Source organism: Lepidochelys olivacea (genome assembly GCF_965140295.1).
Source record: "Lepidochelys olivacea isolate rLepOli2 genome assembly, chromosome: 26".
In the NCBI taxonomy this organism is placed as follows: domain Eukaryota; kingdom Metazoa; phylum Chordata; order Testudines; family Cheloniidae; genus Lepidochelys; species Lepidochelys olivacea.
This window is the reverse complement of record NC_140436.1, coordinates 12,545,545-12,568,339: the sequence shown is the minus strand read 5'-3', so window position 1 is coordinate 12,568,339 and position 22,795 is coordinate 12,545,545. Positions and strand designations below refer to the sequence as shown.

The following is a 22,795-nucleotide window of genomic DNA, read 5'->3' as shown; positions in this document are numbered from 1 at the left end:
ATGCTCTCCTCCTAAAGACCCCAAAGCTGGGGACTGGTTTGTATAAAACCCAAAAGTTTTGGATACTTATCTTCATGCAAATGAAACTATTACGGTGTCTTCCTGCAAGCAGGGTAACCAGACACAATCCATATTAAAAAAAAAAAAACAATCCAAGGACGAGAGTTCAGATTTTAGCGTTGAGGTGAAATCTGCATGTTTTTGAACTGGATGTGAATAATGTGTTTATGTTTATTATGTGGGCAGCACAAGATTTATGATGCCCTTAACTACTCATTTCCTTCCTTTTAAGTGCTAGAGTTTTTATAAATGAGGTGTTTGCTAAGTGGCAACAGGGTATTAAGCAATCTTAATTGGTTTTTGAAATGAAATGTTTTAGACATAGATGTCAAAAGGCAGGAGTCTCATTGGGGTTGTCAGCACCAGAGAGGGGAGTAACTTCTCTGAACATGGTACTGCTTTGAAAAGTCTCTCTTAAAAAAAAAAAATCACGTTGTGGGCTTTGATGTTCATTGTCTCTTCGTGACTGAGTATGAGATGAGCTCAGTTTACAAGTAAACCAGTCGTTTTACCCTTTTTCCTCACTGCCAGCCCTGCAAACGGTGCCTGGGTTCAGAGTCAACCTGAGTTCCTTCCTTCTCACGCCCCACAACCAGTAATAAAGGTTTCCAACATGCAGCACTTCCAAATTCTGCTCTCAGTGATTCTGCATAAGTGTGGCAAGTTGGAACTCAGCAAACCATTCTGTTGAAGATGCACAAAGACGAAGAGAGTCTTGCTCACTTGCCCGGAGTGCATAACCAGCAGGAGGAAAAACAGTGAGACCATATGACCCACTACATGCAGAAACAGTTCTGCATGTAGTGTAGTACCATTTTTATATTGATGCTTTTCAGAACAAAACTGTACTTGAAAAACAGTTCAGTTTCCACCAGGTTTGAGATTTGGGGTGGATCCTTGCTTTATTTGAAGCAGCTGACCTCTTCATAGTGCTATCCAACGCCACTCGGATGACTGACAAGAACTAAATCATTGCAAATGTAGGGGCTATGAATGAACCCTCTTATCAGTAGTCTACTGAGTTTGGAGGAAAAAGGAAGAGAAATATTCAAATCAGAAACATCAGAGAAGCAGAAGTCCAGGGTTATGTTTATAGTAGCATGTGAGAAAGCTTCCCCCTTCTAGAAACAAAGTTGCTCTGCCAAAAATAAACTGCCTGAAAAAAATGGATGGCACATACCCTGTGCCATCTATTTCACTTGTTGCAGGAGATGGATGGTTGTGATTATTTCAAACTCAGAAACATTTCTGGGAAGCAAACCAGGAAAGGGACCAAACAATATGTTGCAAATTATTAGGTAACCATTAAAGAACTTGAAAACAGCAGATGTTTTTCCCTCAGTAACTGAGGCGCCTGAGTGCTCCCGGGTAGAGCAGGTCTGGTCAGCCACTTAGTCAGGGGGAGATGAGTCAGTGAAAGTTTGCACCCTGGGATTCTCTGCTGTACCTGAATGATGCTCAGCTTCACTCCTCAACACACATGGGCATCAAAGAACAAGGAGCAATGGTCTCAAGTTGCAGTGGGGGAGGTTTAGGTTGGATATTAGGAAACACTGTTTCACTAGGAGGGTGGTGAAGTGCTGGAATGGGTTACCTAGGGAGGTGGTGGAATCTCCATCTTTAGAGGTTTTAAAGGCCCGGCTTGACAAAGCCCTGGCTGGGATGATTTAGTTGGGGATTGGTCCTGCTTTGAGCAGGGGCTTTGACTAGATGACCTCCTGAGGTCTCTTCCAACCCTAATCTTCTATGATTCAAAGGCAGCAAGACTGCATAGCAAGTTGCTCCATGACTGAAGTCTGTGCAAGTATGAAATGCAAACTACCTTTCAAATGAGGTCTTAAATCCGATACCACTCAGGGGTGCTGGAACGGGGGGACCAGGAGGCCAGGCCCCGCTCCTTTTAAAACCGGGAGGGCTATGCCATTCCACTTTTTACTGACCGTAAGGGCGAGCGACGGGGGGGCAGAGGACAGAGAGGAGTGAGCAGGGCCTCAGGGGGAAGAGGCGGCGTGAGGGCAGGGACTCCGGGAGAAAGGGAGGTGTGGCACAGGGGCAGGACCACGGCCGTCTGTGGGCCTTCTGCCCGCTTTTAGGGTGCTTCTGCTGCTCCTGACACCACTGCAACCTGGAGAAAGCAGAAATCTAGAGAGCATTTTCTTAGGCAATCGATTACCCAGGACCCAATTTGCTTCCTGTTCACCTTGGGGAAAACTGGGAAGCAGGTGGCTCAAGGGAATGAGACATGGAGTCCTTCACCTGAAGCTAATGGAACATGTCTTCTTTGGTAAAGAGCTTCGAGATCTACTGATGGTAAAACCCTACACGCAGGCTCGGGCTCTAATAAGTGCAGAAAGTTGCATTGCCAGCATCCCTTTTGTAACTAACTCCATCTCCAGAAGCCGTAGTCCAGCCCTCCCTGCCAGTATGCACTGAACAGAAGGATAATACAGTTACGTTTGAAAGTACTTGCCAGGTGAGCGAGTGAGTAACGGTGGCCCCCAGTCACACTCCTAAGAGGGAACTAATCAAGCTCACACTAAAATAATATGTACACTAAGGAGCTAATCCATCAGCCAGCAAAATACAAAACATCAAAGCTTCTAAAGAAAGGAAATTCTGAAACAGAATCCTAGAATCGTAGGACTGGAAGGGACCTTGAGAGGTCACATAGTGAGTCCCCTGCACTCATGGCAGGACTAAGTATTATCTTCTCTAGACCATCCCTGACAGGAATTTGTCTAGCAAGTCCTCTGGCTCACCAAGAGACAGGCATCAAAGTCCAAAGGTTTGTACATTAAGTAGGTTAATATTGTAGACAGAGAGCAGAAAACAGAATATAGACCCACATGGTCATCTTCAGGCACTGTTTACAACTTCGGAGGCCAAACGGTTATCTTTCTCCTGCTCTCCTAGCCACAGTGTTACATTGCTTTATATAGTATGGAAGCCCTTAAATGACCATTCCAGGGCTCATGGTGCACGAAAGGATTTGCTAGATGTTTGAGGGTGGTTTTAAGGTATTACACTCACCCCTGTGGAGACACCTGCAAGGGGGCACAAATGTCAGAAGCTGCGCTTTGAATACTAATCCTGATTTACCTGTGGAAAACTGGGTACTAATACTATAGATTTCTAGCTTTGAGACCAGGAGAGGAAGACGTTCATCTGAAGAGAATGCACAGTATGAGACTGCTCAGGGACAAAGCCTCATCAGCAAAGTGGCCTTACAATAAAACATTACAGAAAATCTAATTGCATTTGCTCACAATCATTTACAATATGCTCCCGTTTATCTGAAACCCTATTACCCGAACCTCTGTGTTATCCGAATCCCTTCCTTGTCCTCTAGGATGAGATACATGGGAGACAAGGAAGGGATTTGGACAGTGCAGAGGTTCAGATAATAGAGCAGAGACCCCTGACCAGGACTGCGAGGAAGACAAGGACAAGCTCCTGGCCATGGGGGAGGGCACCCTGTTGCTGAATGGCTCCTGTCCTCTCGATTATCCAAACAAAATCCATGTCCCCTCTGCTATTCAGATAATGGGGACTGTACTGCACACTGAATCTGTCTTTATGCAAACCCTGAATGTGCTTTCACCCCAGCCAGGAAGACACTTCTTTGGTCAGATGACTATAAATCTGGAATTGTGCTAAATAAAATAAAAATCTAATGATCTCAAATTTGCTCTGCAGCTAATCAAATAAAGAACATGCATTTCTCTCTTAATGGCTTTAGCTTCCTCAAATTGCTATTTTATAAGTAGGGCTTTCATGGAGGCGTGCACCACAGAACACTTGTTTTACCATCTGTCCCAAGCATGCATCTCTGATTCTAAGTAGTGATTTGTCTCTGCATTAACCTCTGCTGTTATCTTGTAAATTTAAATTTAATACTGAACTTTCTAGGCCTTTAACATTTATTTTTCTGGACTCTAATGTTCTAGAAAGGCAATGCACATTCCAGAATTTTGTTGCAATATAGCAATAGGCTGTATAATTCCAGCACTTGCTCACAACTATCAGCCTTTGAGATTTATAAAATACCAAAGTAAAACGGAGGTGGATTTTAATCAACAGTAGCCATTTACTGTGAGTGGGCTGCGGTACAAACTAAATAGCTATTATCCCTTAGAGGTGACCTACAAGGGATTTAGAAAAAAAACTGGACTTGTGCCCTCTTTTTCTTTTATATGACGGACAAAGGTGGCTTGAAAAGCTTTTTTTCTCTGCTTGTTTTTACCTTATTAAAAATCAGGATCACCAGTTTTGGTCTTTTTTTTTATTATTACTTTGAAAGACCACCATTGGGAATCAAAGAATGTCTACTGTAAGCCCTTGGCTTCTGTGACTCTGTCTTCATCTGGTTCTCCTCCAAACCCTTTAATTGCTCCTTCAATGAGTCCTTCAAAGGATCCTCCTCATCCTCCTGCCAACTTTCTGTGAGAGGTCCCCAGGGCTCTGTCCTTAGTCTCCTCCGCTTCTCCCTCTACGCCCTATCACTGGGTATTCCATTTGCAAACACAAATTCAACCACCATCTCCTTGCTGTCTCTCAGTTCTGCCCCAGACCTGTCTCCTTCTGTTCAGACTGAAATCTCGGCCTGTCTCTCTGACATCTGCTTGTGGCTATCTAGATGTCAGCTCAACTTCAACCAGGCTAAAACAGAACTCTCAAACTTTCCCCCGCAAGCCCTCCCTGCTACCTCCTTTCCCGATCACTGTAGACAACACCTCCATCCTGCCCATCACTCAGGCTCATAACCCTGTCGTCACTGTCAACTCAGACCTCTCTCACATCCAGGTTATACCTAAATCTTGCTGATTCTTCCTGCATAATATCTCTAAGATTTTGCTTTTCCTATCCATCCAGGCAGCTAAACTCATCCAGACTTTCATCCTCAATTACTGTGACAGTATTTTCTTTGGCCTTGAATGTTTCTGCGAAGGTTATTCTCCTAGCCCATTGCTTTGACCATGTCACCCCTCTCTTTGCATTCCTCCAATGGTTCCCTCTTCTCTACACCATCAAACATAAGCTACTTGCCCTCATGTTCAAGGCCCTTCATGGCCTGCCCCCACCTACCTATCATCTCTCGGTCACAGCTGAGATGTCATCTCCTGCCTCTGATCAGCCCAGGAGGCCAGCCTCCTTTGCCCACGCATTAAATTTCCAAACAGTGCTTTTCCCCATGCTTGGAAGGAGCTCCCTGTGAACACCTCCAAAGCAACCTCAGGTTTCAGAGTAACAGCCGTGTTAGCCTGTATTCGCAAAAAGAAAAGGAGTACTAGTGGCACCTTAGAGACTAACCAATTTATTTGAGCATGAGCTTTCGTGAGCTACAGCTCACTTCATCAGATGCTCATGCTCAAATTGGTTAGTCTCTAAGGTGCCACAAGTACTCCTTTTCTTTTTCCAAAGCAACCTCATTATCCTCTTTCAATTCCCTCTAGAAAACTCTCCTTTGTTGTGAGGCCTATGAAAAAGTTGACAGCGGTTAGGCTGCTGATGTGTTGAGACCACTATGGGGCATGATGACCTATACTGTCTCGTTGTTACCTTGTATGCTCCCATTGCAGTGTCTGTATCCGCGCATTGTCCCTAGTTCAAAGCCATACTTCGATTGTAGGCTCTCTGGAGCAGGGCCCATCTTTTTGTTCTGTCTTTGTACAGCGCCTAGGACAGTGGGGTCCTGCACCATGACTAGGGCTCCTAGGTGCTACCGCAACACAAACAAATATTAATAATGAAAGGGTGATGAGTGTGCTGAATATTTAACAGATGCTTCACTGCACTGAAGGGAACTTTGCCAGAGGATGTTGTGAAGGCCAAGGCTATATCAGGGTTCAAAAAATAACTAGATAAGTTCACAGAGGTTAGGTCCATCAATGGCTATTAGCCAGGATGGGCAGGGATGGTGTCCCTAGCCTCTGTTTGCCAGAAGCTGGGAATGGGTGACAGGCTCACTTGATGATATGGATCACTTGATGATTACCTGTTCTGTTCATTGCCCCTAAAGCTTCTGGCATTGGCCACTGTTGGAAGACAGGATACTGGGCTAGATGAACTTATGGTCTCACCCAGTATGGCCGTTCTTATGTTCTTAGGGAAGGATGGTTTTGTGGCTACTGCACAGGACTTGGGCAAATTACTTAACCCCTTTGGAACCTAATTTCTCCATCTGTAAAATAGGGATAATACCTACCTGCACAAGTGGGTTGTGAGGTTTGGTTCTTCAAGGTCTGTAAAGTGCACTGAGATCCCCAGACAGAAAGTAATAGGAAAGAGAGAGAAGGGTGAATTACAGTGCGCAGGAAAGGAAAAATTATACAGTCCATTACACTGGCCTTTTCACCTCTCCAATGTAAAGGTTGCCATGCAGAAGTTTCACTGCCGGGCATGCCTTCCAACCCCAAACAGTTCCTGCACAGTGCAGGATAAGTCCCCTAGATTTGTATTTGGTGCCCTGCAACACAAGTATTTAAGGACAGTGAAGCCATCACAGCCTTAGGATACAATGTTCTAGTACCAAACAACTCAGATATTCAGCTTTACTATTGCACGTGTGAAAGAAAAGAAACACACAGGAACAAAGGAAATGTCAGACCGGATCAGACCAGTGGTCTGCTTAGTTGCATCTGGTCTATGCTGCAAAGTTTTGCTGGCATAGCTAAACCAGTTAGGAGTGTGAAAAAAACACCCCACTCCACCCCGCCAACGAAAGAGTGCTTCCATCCCTTCGCTAATGTCAGTCAGCAAGGTGATGTAGGAGAACATCTCCCACTAGGGGGCTCTGCTGGCATGGCTATCCTGGGGAAAGCTCCAGTGTAGACAAGCCTTCAGGCTACTATCCAGTGGCAGCAGCAGATGCTGCAAAAGAAGGTGCAGAGCTCCACAGAACCCAGAGAGGGTTGTGATCGGGATCTCTCACACACCAGGGCAGAAAGAAACTAAACCCAAGTGTCTCCCATACAGAGCAGAGACACAAGCGCCTGGATCTCTCTCTCAGCTGCAGTCTAGCTTTATATTTTGGACTGTAACCCCAAAGAAACCCATATGTTTGCTGACAGACTCACCTAAACCACAATGTGGGTATTTTCTTTTAAATTAAGAAACAAACAAACAGGCCATAGAAGAATCTCAGATTGTTTTGACGGGTGTTGATTTCCCTTTGGAAGCCGCAGTGAAGAGGAGGCAGAGAGAGCTACCCAGTACTGCAGAAATATAGCCTGTAATTAGAAGGCACTTGTTGTGTCCACAACAGCTGGTTATATTAGTCCTCCTTTTGGGGTCAGCATAAAGACAACTATGAAAGCAGCAGTCAAGGTTTTACTGTTGCAGAGAAAACACAGGGGTGTCCAAATGGGGATGAGTGAAGTGAGATTTTAAACCAGTCGTTAACTCCATGGTATAATCTTCCTCTGGACAGATGCTCCTGCCTCACCGGTCTGGGAAGATAGTATAGCAAGAATACATTTCATATGCAAGAATAAAATTGATATGCTCCATTGCACCTGTTGCGAGATACAGGTTTGCGCCATAATTAAACACAAGTACAAGGCTGCAGTGTGAATTCACTGCTGACTGCCAGCAACTAAATTACAATATCCTTTTCAAACTGCTATGAGATGCATGGCTGTTTGGCCTCAGACTGCAGCTTGGTTGAGATTAATGGCAGAGAGGCACAAACATTACTAGGGAAGGGAGCACAGGGGAAAAAGAAATACTTAAAGGTATTCTGCAAAGGCGGAAAAAATAATTGTGTTTTGTGCACTTCTGCTTCTTCATCATGAATGAAGAATGCCTGAAATAAAAGATCTTTTCTCAATACTCCTTGAACAAGATTTTTTAATATTTGTTTTTATTCCCCCCTCTGGGTTTGTCTAGCCTGTTCTTCCTGGTAGACTCTATGGACAACTGAGGAAGAAGTATATTTATCACATAAAACCTGAATCATTGCTGTCAAGTGTCAAGATTTTACAGACATGATAGGTGGTATTTCTCTTAAAGCCCTAGCCTATGGAGTCACGTTATTACATTAAAAAAAAACCAAAACAGATTACATTTAACGTTTCTAGTTTTCATACTTGTGGAGAAAAGCTCAAAAATGCAAACACGAAAAGATCAATAATTAGGACACAAATAACATGACCCCCCCCAATTTTTTTTTTTCAAATCTCGTGATTTTAAGCCAGTCTCATGATTCTGGTGGCCCAGCTCATGTTTTTTGCATGCTTGGGACTGACACTACTGCTACGTGCAAGGGGCGTCTTATTCAGAATGTTTGAATGCTGGTTTTGTCAGGAGAATGGGCCTTTTCACAGTCTGCCCTAGCTCAGCACACAGGCACTACGTGCTTTGCTCTGTGTGCAAACAACACGAGCAGAGAAAATGGTATGCTCCCCCATTTCCAAAGGGCTGCCCACACTACAGTGATCTTGTCTGTTTGACTTTGCTGCTCTGCTCTAAACAGGAGCAGGGACAAGCCAGGCTGAAGCTAAGGAACAGGAAAGAGAGAGCATGTTTAAGAAATAGCCTCAGAGACCCTCAAACTCAGTTCCAGATCAGAATTTTGCAGCTTGGACTCCTCTGTAGTCCATTTCCAGAGTACAAGAGTGAGGAGAGAAAGAGGGACACAGAGGCAGAGATTGCTGAAGTATTATGCTGAATTACAGCAGCATTACAGCCCTAGAGAATGCACCAAGCCCAGTGTTTTTATATTACTGTATAAAGCAGGCATTGCAATAAAGACAGTTATACAGTATACTGTATAAAGACAGTATAATGGGGCACTGCTATTTACCCTGTAATAACTTTTTAATGAGAGTTGTAGGAACAAATGACCTTTTTGGTTGGGGCTGTGATGCTGTTGATTTACCTCTGATTGTCTAGCACATGTAATAGGCTGGAGCTTCATCGAACCAAAAGGATTCGCCATTTTTGTCTTTCCCTCATAAAGAAAACCAGGCAAAGCAGGGAGCAAAGAATAGCATTTTTCAGATACTTTTGAATATAAAAGAGATTTTAAAAAGACAAAACTTCAGCGGACGAAAGCCTGGAAGTTTAATGAGTCTTTTGTCTTGACGTTGTTCCTATGATCCAACAGAAGTATAAGCTACTGCTTCTTGGCCTCGATCCAATGGCATATTAGTTTCACTTTGACACATCCTGTACCAGAGGAACGACTCAAACCAATCGCTATATTTGCAGAGGAACAACTCAAACCAATCACTCTTTTCTATCGTCAACTACCTTGTTTCTAACTGCAGTGGAGGATTATTTTCTAGCTGTTTCTGAGTCCCTTCAATTGCTGGGTGATTTGCTTAAAAACAACCCAAGCCATCATGCGTCTTACAAGATAAGATATGCATCAAATGTACTAAGAACCTCTCTCCTGAACTGGATCATGGAGGGGCTGGGCTAAAGGGGTGTTATATAGCTTCCAATACTGTGAATACATGAGCACACACACATACAACTGCAATCAAATACACCACTCAAAACAAATACATGCTTTGCAAACACAAACACTGTATTGTTTAACTGCTTTATAAAGATACCCATAGAAAACCAACTATTAGCAAAATTTCTAATACCCCTTGTCCCCAGTACAATGGAAACTCTAGGACTGGGAACAATAATTGCTTAAAGGAATATACCCACAAGGAAATTTCTTATTCTGCCACTAGTGGCAGGTATTTCACTGGACAATTGGAATATAAACTTTTCAGTCGGGGTAGAAATTAACACCTGTGCAGGAAGTCAGCATGAGGGCTATTTAAATCCTCATTTGAGAGCGTAGGCTTCATGCTGGCCCTCTGCATGGGGGTGAAATTCACCCTTTGAATGAGTATCATGGAAACATGAGCAAGCCCTTGAGTTTTGTTTCCTTACAAGCAGTCTTAGGGCTACCAGCAGTGACTGATAGGCAAACCTCAGTCCTGATAAGGACCCAGGATTTCAGGAAAGATGGTGCTGTGGCTAAATCACAACTAGGACACAGGACACTTTGATTCTGTTCCAAGTTCTGTCACTGACTCCCTGAAAGATCTTCACCAGACCAATCTGCCTCTCTGGGTCTCAGTTTGCCATGAATGTGTGAGGATGAATAGGTCTACGGTGCTTTGAGATCTTTGCTGCTATTATGGATAGTTTCCCCATTTTGCAGATTAGGAAACTGAAGCACAAAGAGATTGTGACCTGCCCACCATCACACTGAATTGGTAGAGCTGAGAATACAACACAGGAGCCCAGTCCCATAGTCTAACCCTCAGAGCACAGTGGTCAGTTTGGATGAGCTATTACCAGCAGGAGAGTGAGTTTGTGTGTGTATGGGGGTGGGGGGATGTGAGAACCTGGATTTATGCAGGAAATAGCCCAGCTTGATTGTCATGCACATTGTGTAAAGAGTTGTCACTTTGGATGGGCTATCACCAGCAGGAGAGTGAATTTGTGGGGGGGGGTGGAGGGTGAGAAAACCTGGATTTGTGCTGGAAATCACTTTAGATAAGCTATTACCAGCAGGACAGTGGGGTGGGAATAGGTATTGTTTCATATTCTCTGTGTATATATAAAGCCTGCTGCAGTTTCCACGATATGCATCTGAGGAAGTGAGCTGTAGCTCACGAAAGCTTATGCTCTAATAAATTGGTTAGTCTCTAAGGTGCCACAAGTCCTCCTTTTCTTTTTGCGAATACAGACTAACACGGCTGCTACTCTGAAACTTCCAAAGTGGTGTCACCACAGAACTGGACAATTTCTTAGAATGAATGGAGGAATTTATGATAAGACAAAGGAAGTGAAGTTAGTGAACACAATTCAAAAAGTACATAGACCAAGTGGCAGTTTAACTACTTAGCAAGTCTTCACTCCCACTGTGATAGAATTAGAAACAATATGTTGGTTATGTACAATAGCCAAGGCTTTCAAAAGTGCGTAGTGATTTTAGTAGCCCAACTTGAGACATCTGAAGGGGCCCTGACTGCCAGGGATCAGCTGCTATTAATTTTTCTTTACCAGTGACTCAAAAAAGAAGCGCCTAATTGAGTTATACAGTTAACGCACACAAGTCAGAAATAGCATATGAGATAATATATTTAATAGGGCTGTCAAGCGATTAAAAAAATTAATCATGATTAATCGTGTTGTTAAACAATGATAGAATGCCATTTATTTAAATATTTTTGGATGTTTTCTACATTTTCAAAAATATTGATTTCAATTTCAACACAGAATACAAAGTGTACAGTGCTAACTTAATATTTATTTTTGATTACAAATATTTGCACTGCAAAAACAAAAGAAATAGCATTTTTCAATTCACCTAATACAAATACCATAGTGCAATCTCTTTATCATGAAAGTTGAACTTACAGATGTAGAATTATGTACAAAAAATAATTGCATTAAAAAATAAAACAATGTAAAACTTTACAGCCTACAAGTCCACTCAGTCCTACTTCAGCCAATTGCTCAGACAAACAAATGTGTTTATATTTGCAGGAGATAATACTGCTGGCTTCTTGTTTACATGTCACCTGAAAGTGAGAACAGGTGTTCTGATGGCACTGTTATAGCCGGCATTGCAAGATATTTACGTGCCAGATGCGCTAAAGATTCATTTGTCCCTTCATGCTTCAACCACCATTCCAGAGAACATATGTCCATGCTGATGATGGATTCTGCTCGATAATGATCCAAAGCAGAACAAACAGACGCGTGTTCATTTTCATTATTTGAGTCAGATGCTACCAACAGAAAGTTGATTTTTTTGGTGGTTTGGGTTCTATAGTTTCCGCATCTGAGTATTGCTCTTTTAAAACATCTGTAAGTATGCTCCACATCTCGTCCCTCTCAGATTTTGGATGGCACTTCAGATTCTTAAACCTTGGGTCGAGTGCTGTAGCTATTTCGAGAAATCGCACATTGGTACCTTCTTTGCGTTTTGTAAAATCTGCTGTGAAAGTGTTCTTAAAACGAACATGTGCTGGGTCATCATCTGAGACCGCTATAAACATGAAATGTATGGCAGAATGTGGGTAAAACAGAACAGGAGACATACAAGTCTCCCGCAAGTAGTTCAGTCACAAATTTAATTAATGTGTGTTTTTGTTTTTTTTTAAATCGAGCATCACATCAGCATGGAAGCATGTCCTCTGGAATGATGGCCGAAGCATGAAGGGGCACAGGAATATTTAGCATATTTGGCACATAAATACCTTGCAACGCTGGCTACAAAAGTGCCATGTGAATGCCTGTTCACAATTTCAGGTGACAGTGTAAATACGAACCAGGCAGCAATATATCCCATAAATGTAAACAAACTTGTTTGTCTTAGCGATTGGCTGAACAAGAAGTAGGACTGAGTGGACTTGTAGGCTCTAAAGTTTTACACTGTTTTGTTTTTGAGTGCAGTTATGTAACAAAAAAACCCTACATTTGTAAGTTACACTTTCACGATAAAGAGATTGTACTACAGTACTTGAATGAGGTGAACTGAAAAATACTATTTCTTTTATCATTTTTACAGTGCAAATATTTGGAATAAAAATAATATAAAGTGAGCACTGTACACTTTGTATTCTGTTTTGTAATAGAAATCAATATATTTGAAAACGTAGAAAAACATCCAATAATATTTAATAAATTTCAATTGGTATTCTATTGTTTAACAGTGCAACTAATCGCGATTAATTTTTTTAATCATGATTAATTTTTTTGAGTTAATCGCATGAGTTAACAAGGACCTGGGGATTACAGTGGACAAGAAGCTGGATATGAGTCAGCAGTGTGCCCTTGTTGCCAAGAAGGCCAACAGCATATTGGGCTGTATTAGTAGGAGCATTGCTGAGGGAAGTGATTATTCCCCTCTATTCGGCGCTGGTGAGGCCACACCTGTAGTATTGCGTCCAGTTTTGGTTCCCCCACTACAGAAGGGATGTGGACAAATTGGAGAGAGTCCAGCGGAGGGCAATGAAAATGATTAGGGGGCTGAGGCACATGACTTATGAGGAGAGGCTGAGGGAACTGGGGTTGTTTAGTCTGCAGAAGAGAAGAGTGAGGGGGGATTTGATAGCAGCCTTCAACTACCTGAAGTGGGGTTCTAAAGAGGATGGAGCTCAGCTGTTCTCAGTGGTGGCAGACGACAAAACAAGCAGCAATGGTCTCAAGTTGCAGTGGGGGAGGTCTAGGTTGGATGTTAAGAAACACAATTTCATTAGGAGGGTGGTGAAGCACTGGGATGGGTTACCTAGGGAGGTGATGGAATCTCCATCCTTAGAGGTTTTTAAGGCCTGGCTTGACAAAGCCCTGGCTGGGATGATTTAGTTGGAGATTGAATCATAGAATCATAGAATCATAGAATATCAGAGTTGGAAGGGACCTCAGGAGGTCATCTAGTCCAACCCCCTGCTCAAAGCAGGACCAATTCCCAGTTAAATCATCCCAGCCAGGGCTTTGTCAAGCCTGACCTTAAAAACCTCTAAGGAAGGAGATTCTACCACCTCCCTAGGTAACGCATTCCAGTGTTTCACCACCCTCTTAGTGAAAAAGTTTTTCCTAATATCCAATCTAAACCTCCCCCACTGCAACTTGAGACCATTACTCCTCGTTCTGTCATCTGCTACCATTGAGAACAGCCTAGAGCCATCCTCTTTGGAACCCCCTTTCAGGTAGTTGAAAGCAGCTATCAAATCCCTCCTCATTCTTCTCTTCTGCAGGCTAAACAATCCCAGCTCCCTCAGCCTCTCCTCATAACTCATGTGTTCCAGTCCCCTAATCATTTTTGTTGCCCTTCGCTGGACTCTCTCCAATTTATCCACATCCTTCTTGAAGTGTGGGGCCCAAAACTGGACACAGTACTCCAGATGAGGCCTCACCAATGTCGAATAGAGGGGAATGATCACGTCCCTCGATCTGCTCGCTATGCCCCTACTTATACATCCCAAAATGCCATTGGCCTTCTTGGCAACAAGGGCACACTGCTGACTCATATCCAGCTTCTCATCCACTGTCACCCCTAGGTCCTTTTCCGCAGAACTGCTGCCTAGCCATTCGGTCCCTAGTCTGTAGCTGTGCATTGGGTTCTTCCGTCCTAAGTGCAGGACCCTGCATTTATCCTTATTGAACCTCATCAGATTTCTTTTGGCCCAATCCTCCAATTTGTCTAGGTCTTTCTGTATCCTATCCCTCCCCTCCAGCGTATCTACCACTCCTCCCAGTTTAGTATCATCCGCAAATTTGCTGAGAGTGCAATCCACACCATCCTCCAGATCATTTATGAAGATATTGAACAAAACCGGCCCCAGGACCGACCCTTGGGGTACTCCACTTGATACCGGCTGCCAACTAGATATGGAGCCATTGATCACTACCCGTTGAGCCCGACAATCTAGCCAGCTTTCTACCCACCTTGTAGTGCATTCATCCAGCCCATACTTCCTTAACTTGCTGACAAGAATACTGTGGGAGACCGTGTCAAAAGCTTTGCTAAAGTCAAGAAACAATACATCCACTGCTTTCCCTTCATCCACAGAACCAGTAATCTCATCATAAAAGGCGATTAGATTAGTCAGGCATGACCTTCCCTTGGTGAATCCATGCTGGCTGTTCCTGATCACTTTCCTCTCATGCAAGTGCTTCAGGATTGATTCTTTGAGGACCTGCTCCATGATTTTTCCAGGGACTGAGGTGAGGCTGACTGGCCTGTAGTTCCCAGGATCCTCCTCCTTCCCTTTTTTAAAGATTGGCACTACATTAGCCTTTTTCCAGTCATCCGGGACTTCCCCGGTTCACCACGAGTTTGGTCCTGCTTTGAGCAGGGGGTTGGACTAGATGACCTCCCAAGGTCTCTTCCAACCCTAATCTTCTATGATTCTATGATTAATCAATAGTCCTAATATTTATTATTACTTCATAGCTATTAAAAGCCTCCAGTGAAATAGAAATTGAAGAGTGAATAATAAAGACACTTCATTTATCTATATGAAGCAGGAAATCCCATTATGTCAGGTAGCTATGGGGATTAAAGAATGTTTAAAGAGGACAGAAGAGAAAGTCAAGGACAAGTAATTAATTTGGAAATATTAATCTTTTCCATTGTCTAGTGGGAAGTGCTCTACAGATACTGGCTCTTGGGAAAGAAATTTTACAAGTGATTAAACTGCCAACCATAAAGGCGATGGCAGAATATTTAGCAAAAGTGGGAAGGTGGAAGGACTCTGACAAATTGTTTGAGAACTAGAAGCTGCTCAGATTGTCAAAGAAACAGGAAATATTATAGTGCCAGGGCTATTGAGTCTAAATGCCATATGTTCAACAGAGTGAAACGTGAAATGGCAAAATATAAGGTACACTTGGTACTATGAATTTAATTATATAAAGCGAATATGCTAATAATATATTAGGAAAAAAAACCACAGGCAGGGGTTCAAAGTCCATATGCATGAATTTGGATGCATTGATAATAATGACAAACCAATCTGAACCTTCAGGAAAAATTCAAGTCAAACCTTTCATCTGATTTCTTATCCTTCCCTTGGGTCTTTGCACTTGCTGGGTCCATCAGGAGGCACCAAAATACTACAAGAATGAATATTTTTGCAATACTCCCAGAAGCGAGGCAGAAATTTCACAATAAGGTATGCTTTCATGAGGTTTAATACATTGCATTTATATGGTGCCTCTGAACAGAAGAGCTCAAAGGGCTTTACAGAAGAGGGCAGACATTATCTCTAACTTAAGGATTGAGAAAAGTGATTAGGGATCATTATCCCCCATTTTACAAATGGGAAATTAAGGCATAAGGTGGCTTGCTCAAGGTCACCCAGTTGGTCAGTGTCAGAGGACTCCGAGTCCTGTGCTCTAGCCATTGGACACTTTGACTCCCTTTCCATCTCCCTTTTGCTAGAAGGGGGAAGAATTTGTTCTTTGTTTTGATAGAATTTCACTATGTCAGAAGGAGCCAGCTAGCCTGCTCAAAAGCGTGTTAAGAAGTGTTAGAAACTTATCAGGCATTGCTCTATTTCTTATTGTCTTTGTTCATTCATTCTGTCCTCCTCAGTCAAGATCATCGTGTTCGTGAGTTAATTGCAGTGCAACAGACGGCTTGTGTAACATGCTCTTAGACTACTGAGGTGCAGAAGGAAGGAGGTTCTTTTATTAAGTTGCATTTTCATATCTACTGAACTTTAATCACATTTTTAAATTTTCTAACAGTAACATAGCAAGAATACTTTACCCTTTGATGGTGCTAGTCATCCAAAACACCGTACAATTGCCTAGTAACGATCACAACTAGAGTTGGATGGGAAACCGTTTTGCCACCCCAAGAAGATTTTTGAAATTTTTTCCCATCCTGAATTGGGACAAAAAGTCAAAAATTTTGAAAATGTTCACACACGGAGAAACCAAAAGATCAGTTCAGAATATCAAATCATTTTGTGTTTATAATTTCTAAATGTGACATTTAGAATTCAACTATGGTTTTAATTTAAAAGTTTTTGGTTTGTTTTTTATTATCGTTAGCTTAGGTTTCAAAACAAAAAGTCATTTCAAACTGGAAAACCAACTTTTTTCATTTTGAAAATGTCAAACCACGATGTTCTGGCAATTTCAAAACTTTTTTTCAAAATTTATTTGAGGAATCGAGAAATTTGTCAAAACTGAACCTTTCCAGCAAAAACTTTCAGTTTTAATGAATCAACCTCTTTTTTTGGACAAAAAACGTATCAATGAAAAGTTCCAGACCAGCTCTAATCACAACACCCATGTGTGGTAAGTAGGAAGTAACAGAGAGATTCACCTATTTAACAGTGCATAACAATGTATCCCAGAAACTTAGGTCCAGGGTGACCAGATGTCCCAAATTTATAGAAACAGCCCTGAGGGGGAGGAATAGCTCAGTGGTTTGAGCATTGGCCTCTTGAGGGGGCCATTTAGGGATCTGGGGCAAAAATTGGGGATTGAATCATAGAATATCAGGGTTGGAAGGGACCTCAAGAGGTCATCTAGTCCAACCCCCTGCTTAAATCAGGACCAATCCCCAATTTTTGCCCCAAATGGCCCCCTCAGGAATTGAACTCACAACTCTGGGTTTAGCAGGCTAATGCTCAAACCACTGAGCTATCCCTCCCCCCACCACTGAGCTATCCCTCCCCTCCTGCTTTGAGCAGGTGGTTGGACTAGATGACCTCCTGAGGTCCCTTCCAACCCTGATCTTCTATGATTCTATGTTATTCGGGCCTTTGTCTTATATAGTCGCCTATTACCCAACCCCGACCCGATTTTTCACACTTGCTATCTGGTCACCCTACTTAGGCCAGGAAATTTATAAGAATTGCTCATCCTATCGAAAGTCTGTAACGCAGAACGTACTCACTCCCTAGCCAATTTATGCTTAATCCTTATTTTGGTTGTTCAATATTTATCTTCTGTTTGACAAGTGTTGCAAAAACAAATGTAGAAGAGCCTTGCTGCAGTAACATATGCTCCAATGAAAGCTTCGGTTTTATATATTATTATCTTATCAATAATAAAATTTCCGTGCTGCGTTAAAATAAAATCTTTGCAGTAATTTAAAGCGATTAATACGGTAAAGCACATCCTGAAATATACAATGCTCCGAATAGGTTTTTAGGTAAACAACCTATATCCTCTCCGTGTGTAAGCATCACTTCTTTCTTAGGGCTGCTGAGGTAGGATAAACAACAACGGGTATATAGAATCACAGAATCATAGAACTGGAAGGGACTTTGAGAAGTAATCTAGTCCAGTCCCCTGCACTCGTGGCAGGACTAATTAATGCTAAATATCAAGTCGCAATCCGGCCTCCCTCTGTGTTAGCCTCTAGTGTATTGTTATATGTCTCCAGCTTGGGTTCTTTTGGTAGCAGTTCCAAGCACCTTATGTCAAAATTAAATGGGTCCATTAAATATGCAGTCAGCTGAGAAAGCAACCCAAAACCAATCAGTTTAGAAAGCAAGCCCCCAAACTGGCCATAAATGCTTCAGATTCATACTATTCAGAATCCAGATTCCTTTCACCATGAAAGACTGAATGGATCGCATATCTGCACAGTTAGAGAATATTTTGTAGCAGGCACAGATAAACTGTATGCACCAATGCATTCCACAACCTTTCTTTAGGAGCAAATAAAAATAGAAAAAAATTACCACATATCCAATATTTTAGGCCATCACAGGTTAATTGGTGAGGGATGCGACTTGTGACACAAGAGTATGCTCAAGAAAGTTTTCTAGCAACATACCAATGTAATTAGAATAGTGTACCTGACTTACAGTGACTTATTCCTCTGAACTACAGGGTGCAGTAAAAACCGTCGGTGCTGACAAAGTGCATTGCTACTGGCAACAGTGTGTGCTCATGGCTAAGTAAAAGAAGAGGCTGTATGTTCAGCTCCCACAGTTTCTATGAACACCCTGGTCTTGCAGAAAGAGGTTTCTGCTTAAGAACTAACTGATGATTTTTCAATGCTGTGCACTCCCTCTGGAACAGGGAAAGTTCCCCTATTGTGTCAATGTATATCTTGATGTTCACATTCAAAGAATTCTCTGTAAACAAAAATCAGAGGTGGAGCAGAACCAGTTTTGTGGGAATCACATGAGATGGGACCTGGATCCAAACCACTTCTGGTTTTGCAAAATCAAAGCCGAGAGTTAATACTTGTTGGGACAATATAGCAGAGGAGCCCAGGGTTATAGTTATGCTCCAAAAGATGGTGGTCCTCTCTCATGCGTGTCATATGGTTTTACTCCTGGAAGCGCACTGAAGCAGTGGCTTGCCTTAAGGACAAAGTACCTAATTTCATTCCAACAGTTTATAAAGGATACAGCAATGTCTGTTCTCCTACAGGAGTGAACACAAAACAGTTCAATACATTACTTGCAGACTTTACCTGCCAAGAATCCAGAAGCCCAAAAGTGCTTAATGCCTAGCTGGCTAACTTCAGGATGCGTACTGCTGTTAAATTTTTGGAAAGGAAAACAAGAGGAGCTTTCCCGTGTCCTTTCACCCCCAAGGTGTACCCTACACTACATGGCACTTAGCTGAAGAAGTGTGATAGCCCATCTAATTTTAGCAGATCAGTACAGCAGGTAACAACCATCCTTCCCTATGTCCTCGTCAGAGGAAGCAGAGGACCATTTTCCAGCTGACACACAAAGCTGGAGGTGAAAATAAAGTAGATTTCCCCCCTTTTACATAACCCTGCAAGTAATGACTGGAAAAGGGCAAGTCCCTTAGGATGATGATAGTGAATGACAAAGAGTTCTCACGTACCTGTGGAAGCAGCAAGGAACAAACTATCCCAAAAGTGACTTCAAAGTTGTCTTTAAACCACAGGCCAACTGCATGGATACAGCCTCGCACATGGATAATGTCAACCAGTTGCAGTCGCTGCAAGCAGAACAAAACCAGGGAGTAAGATACTTTGAAAACCAATGGGAGTTGGGAGCCTGACTGCTCTTTGTGCCTTTGAAGTGATCCGGGTTGCCAGTGATTAGATTCCAAGGTACATGTTACACCCAGGTGTAACTTGTTTCTTTGCAATATTCACTTCCAAAGCTTTTTATACTAGGATGCAACCACTAAGTATGTAAAAAATGCATCTTTTTAAAGAGTGGATGCAATTCTTACACAATGCACGGAAATCAGGGTAAATCTCATGGTTAACCTTTACCTTCCTTGTGCATTTAAAATTCAAGCCCAAAGCTTTTCTACCTAAAACTATAACAACTTCAACCAGCTCAGTTTGATCTGCACTTTGATTGGCTGTGGTTACTAGATGTATTTTCTGTGAGATCTCTAGAAGTGCGTCACCATGCACAGACCTCTCTTTCCTAAATGAGCCCACCTATCTGCTAAAACCTGGGAACAAAATAAGGGACAGCCATAAATGCTAAAGAAGGATTGCTTTTACGTGGCTGTAATTTCACTGGCCTTGATAGAATTTGTGCAGTGCAGTAGCAGCAAAATACATTGCAGTAAATTATGGGTATTGACCTCCCCTGCCTACAGTGGAGGCCTATTAAAATGACCTATGATATCTAAAGTATTGGAACACATTTGAGTCAGCAGCTGTGTTTAACTCCTGTTTCTGCATTGGGCTTATGGTACTGCTGTTGCTTTTCTTAATCCCATAGAGAGAACAGAGGCTGCATTTTGATGATGTATGATTTTAAGAGGAAACTAGCTGGAAAATATTCAAGATAGAAAAAAACGAATCCAGAGTCTTAGAGACCATTCACAAATTAGACGACAAAAAGGGGTGAATTCTAGTCTCATTTATGCCTGTATACTATAAATCCACAACAGCTAATCTGGTGTATCCGATTTTGGAATTGGCCCAAGAAAGACTCCTTCAGCTCAGAAAGATGTGTCATGATCGGTGAGATGGAGTCTTGCACTTCTGCTGAGTCACTGGTTTAAAACCATTCCACGTTAATAGTGGCCAAAAATCATTAGCATAGGCACCCTAAATGAAATAAGTTGACCGTCTTTAGAGTGCACCTGTGCATCCACAAGACAAAACGATTGCACAGCGAATACCCCCGTTTGCAGTTTTTGAAAAGATGGGAGACTGAATCCACTTGAGGACTAAGAGCTGTATTAGGGGAACTTTGGCTTGCGACTGTTACCAACACACTGAAATTTACAAGCATTCAGAAGGGGGAGGTCATGAGGCAGATGGTAGATTTCACCTTCTTAAAATTCCTATTGCACCTGGCTATAAACTGGAATTTTTCATTATGCTTCTATAATATTATAAACATAGACCAAACAGATTCTGGGCTACATTACAACTACGCCAGCCAGAGCTGTGCCAAGGTGCTGTCTGGAAGCATCCTACCTATGCTGGGCAGGAGCTGGGGAAAACGGAGCAAACCAAAACACACAAACTGCAGCGTGTGCTCCTAGCAGCATTGTTAGGTGTGTACTATGGGCGGGGCTCTGTCCATGTACCCATTTCCACCTGGCCCTGTCCCGCTTGGGGCGTACAGCACTGTAAGCAGTGCTAATGGTCCTCCACTCATACCCTGTGCTCACGAAGCACTAGCTTTAATATTGAGACAGCTGCAATTTGGCCCTTAATGTTGCAGTCAATGAGATAATCCTGTATGTACATGTAACATATACCTGGAAAGGTCAAGCATTGGATCTAGAAGCATGAACCTCTACTGCCTGAGTAAAACACAAGTTTCATAGCTCAAAGGCTGTACAGACCTCTATACATGAGCCAGCCACAAGAGGAAGGAAGACAGGCAGCCACACTGCGTAGGGTTACATGCAGCACCTTAAAAGCCTCTTCTGGAAATCAGAGAAATGAATATTCAGTTCCCTGAAGTTCTCAAATCAGATCACTCAGGAATTCAGTGTCAGAAAACAATCTAGTTGCTGTTACTTGGAGAAAATGCTAATAGGAATATAAACACCATCTCTCCCTCTCTCCTGTATGCACTGCATGCCCAAATCCCATCCTACACAAACGGTTTCCCAGCAAACCACCATTGCCTTTTCCACTTGATCGGTTATGTCTTTGATTTGCCTTCAGATTTCATAATTCCCTCTCCTTCACATAAAAACAAAACCCAGAGCAGTGTGAGTTTCTAAGCCTTTGAGATGATCCGTTTGCTGAATTCCTGACAGACTGGATTCAGAGTGGCAGCCGTGTTAGTCTGTATCTGCAAAAAGAAAAGGAGGACTTTTGCACTTCTGGCACCTGCCATCAGAGGATGTCAAAACATTTCACATCAGGCAGAAAAGATGCATGGACCAGACTCTGGTGAGGAAGGGAAGTATGGTGCCCATTTTACAAGATGTGGAAATTGAGGCAACCCTAGATCACACAGTCTGAAAGATACAGAACAGAACCTTGGTCTCTCGACATCCAGTCCTGGGATCTAACCACAAAACCAACCTGCCTCACTTTAATTAATAGTTGTGAAGGAGGAAAGGTGCTATAAAATGGAAAATCTTTATTTTTATTAGCAGCTTTTACAGATGTGTCTCTGATGCACTTAAAAATGCACTCAGAGACTGTAAGCTCTTTGGGGCAGGGACCCTCTGTTCTTTAGCAAAAGGGGGCCTGATCCTTGAGAAGGGTGGACAGGTACTACTGCAAAACAAATAAATAACAATACTGTGTAAATAACGTGCTTCACAACAGCATCTGCCACCATGAGAGAAGAGATTCCTATAGATGGGGCAACTTCAGGCTGTCAGGAACTCAGCTGGCTCTAGGCATGGTCGTTTAGCAGCCCAACGAGCTTGGCTGGGCTCAATAAACAAGTGACTGTGGCTCTGACCATTGGCTTGTCCTCAACCACAGCTCTGATTCTGCTCTGACCACTAGGTTGCATCTCCTACACCCTGGTGTGTTACACAGGCCTTTGCTGGTGGAATTAACAAGTTATCCACCTTGAAAAGCTCAGCAGTACTCGTTGGTCAACCATCTGAGGTAAGAGCAGGCCCCCTCCCCCCCCACATTGTGGGTCGGTTACAAAAAGAAAAGCAATTGCACAGAGAGAGCAATCTCTGGGCAGCCATGGAGAGGAAAAGCAGCCCCACAATCCAGAAATGACATCCTCCTCAGAGATTAAAAGGATGACAGTGAAATGCTCCCTCAATGAAGTAGTTGAGTATGACAGGTGAGGACACTCCGCACGTCTTTCCAAGCCTTTGTAAGACAGGAGACAACCTTCCTGTCAGATTTGGAGTT

The 22,795-nt window shown here is 42.7% G+C and overlaps 1 protein-coding gene across 2 annotated transcripts in view; it reads right to left on the bottom strand.

Annotated features, from left to right (window-relative positions):
* LOC311513392 (tetraspanin-15-like) overlaps positions 1 to 22,795 on the bottom strand; it is a 324,602-nt gene that overhangs the window by 17,515 nt on the left and 284,292 nt on the right. The window contains exon 10 of one of the 2 annotated variants that reach the window (XM_084615195.1): positions 19,357 to 19,473. The exons of the other annotated variant lie outside the window; for it this stretch is intronic. Coding sequence (XP_084471321.1) covers positions 19,357 to 19,473 — 117 coding nt within the window. The remainder of the gene's footprint in view (positions 1 to 19,356; positions 19,474 to 22,795) is intronic. 2 annotated transcript variants of the gene reach the window in all.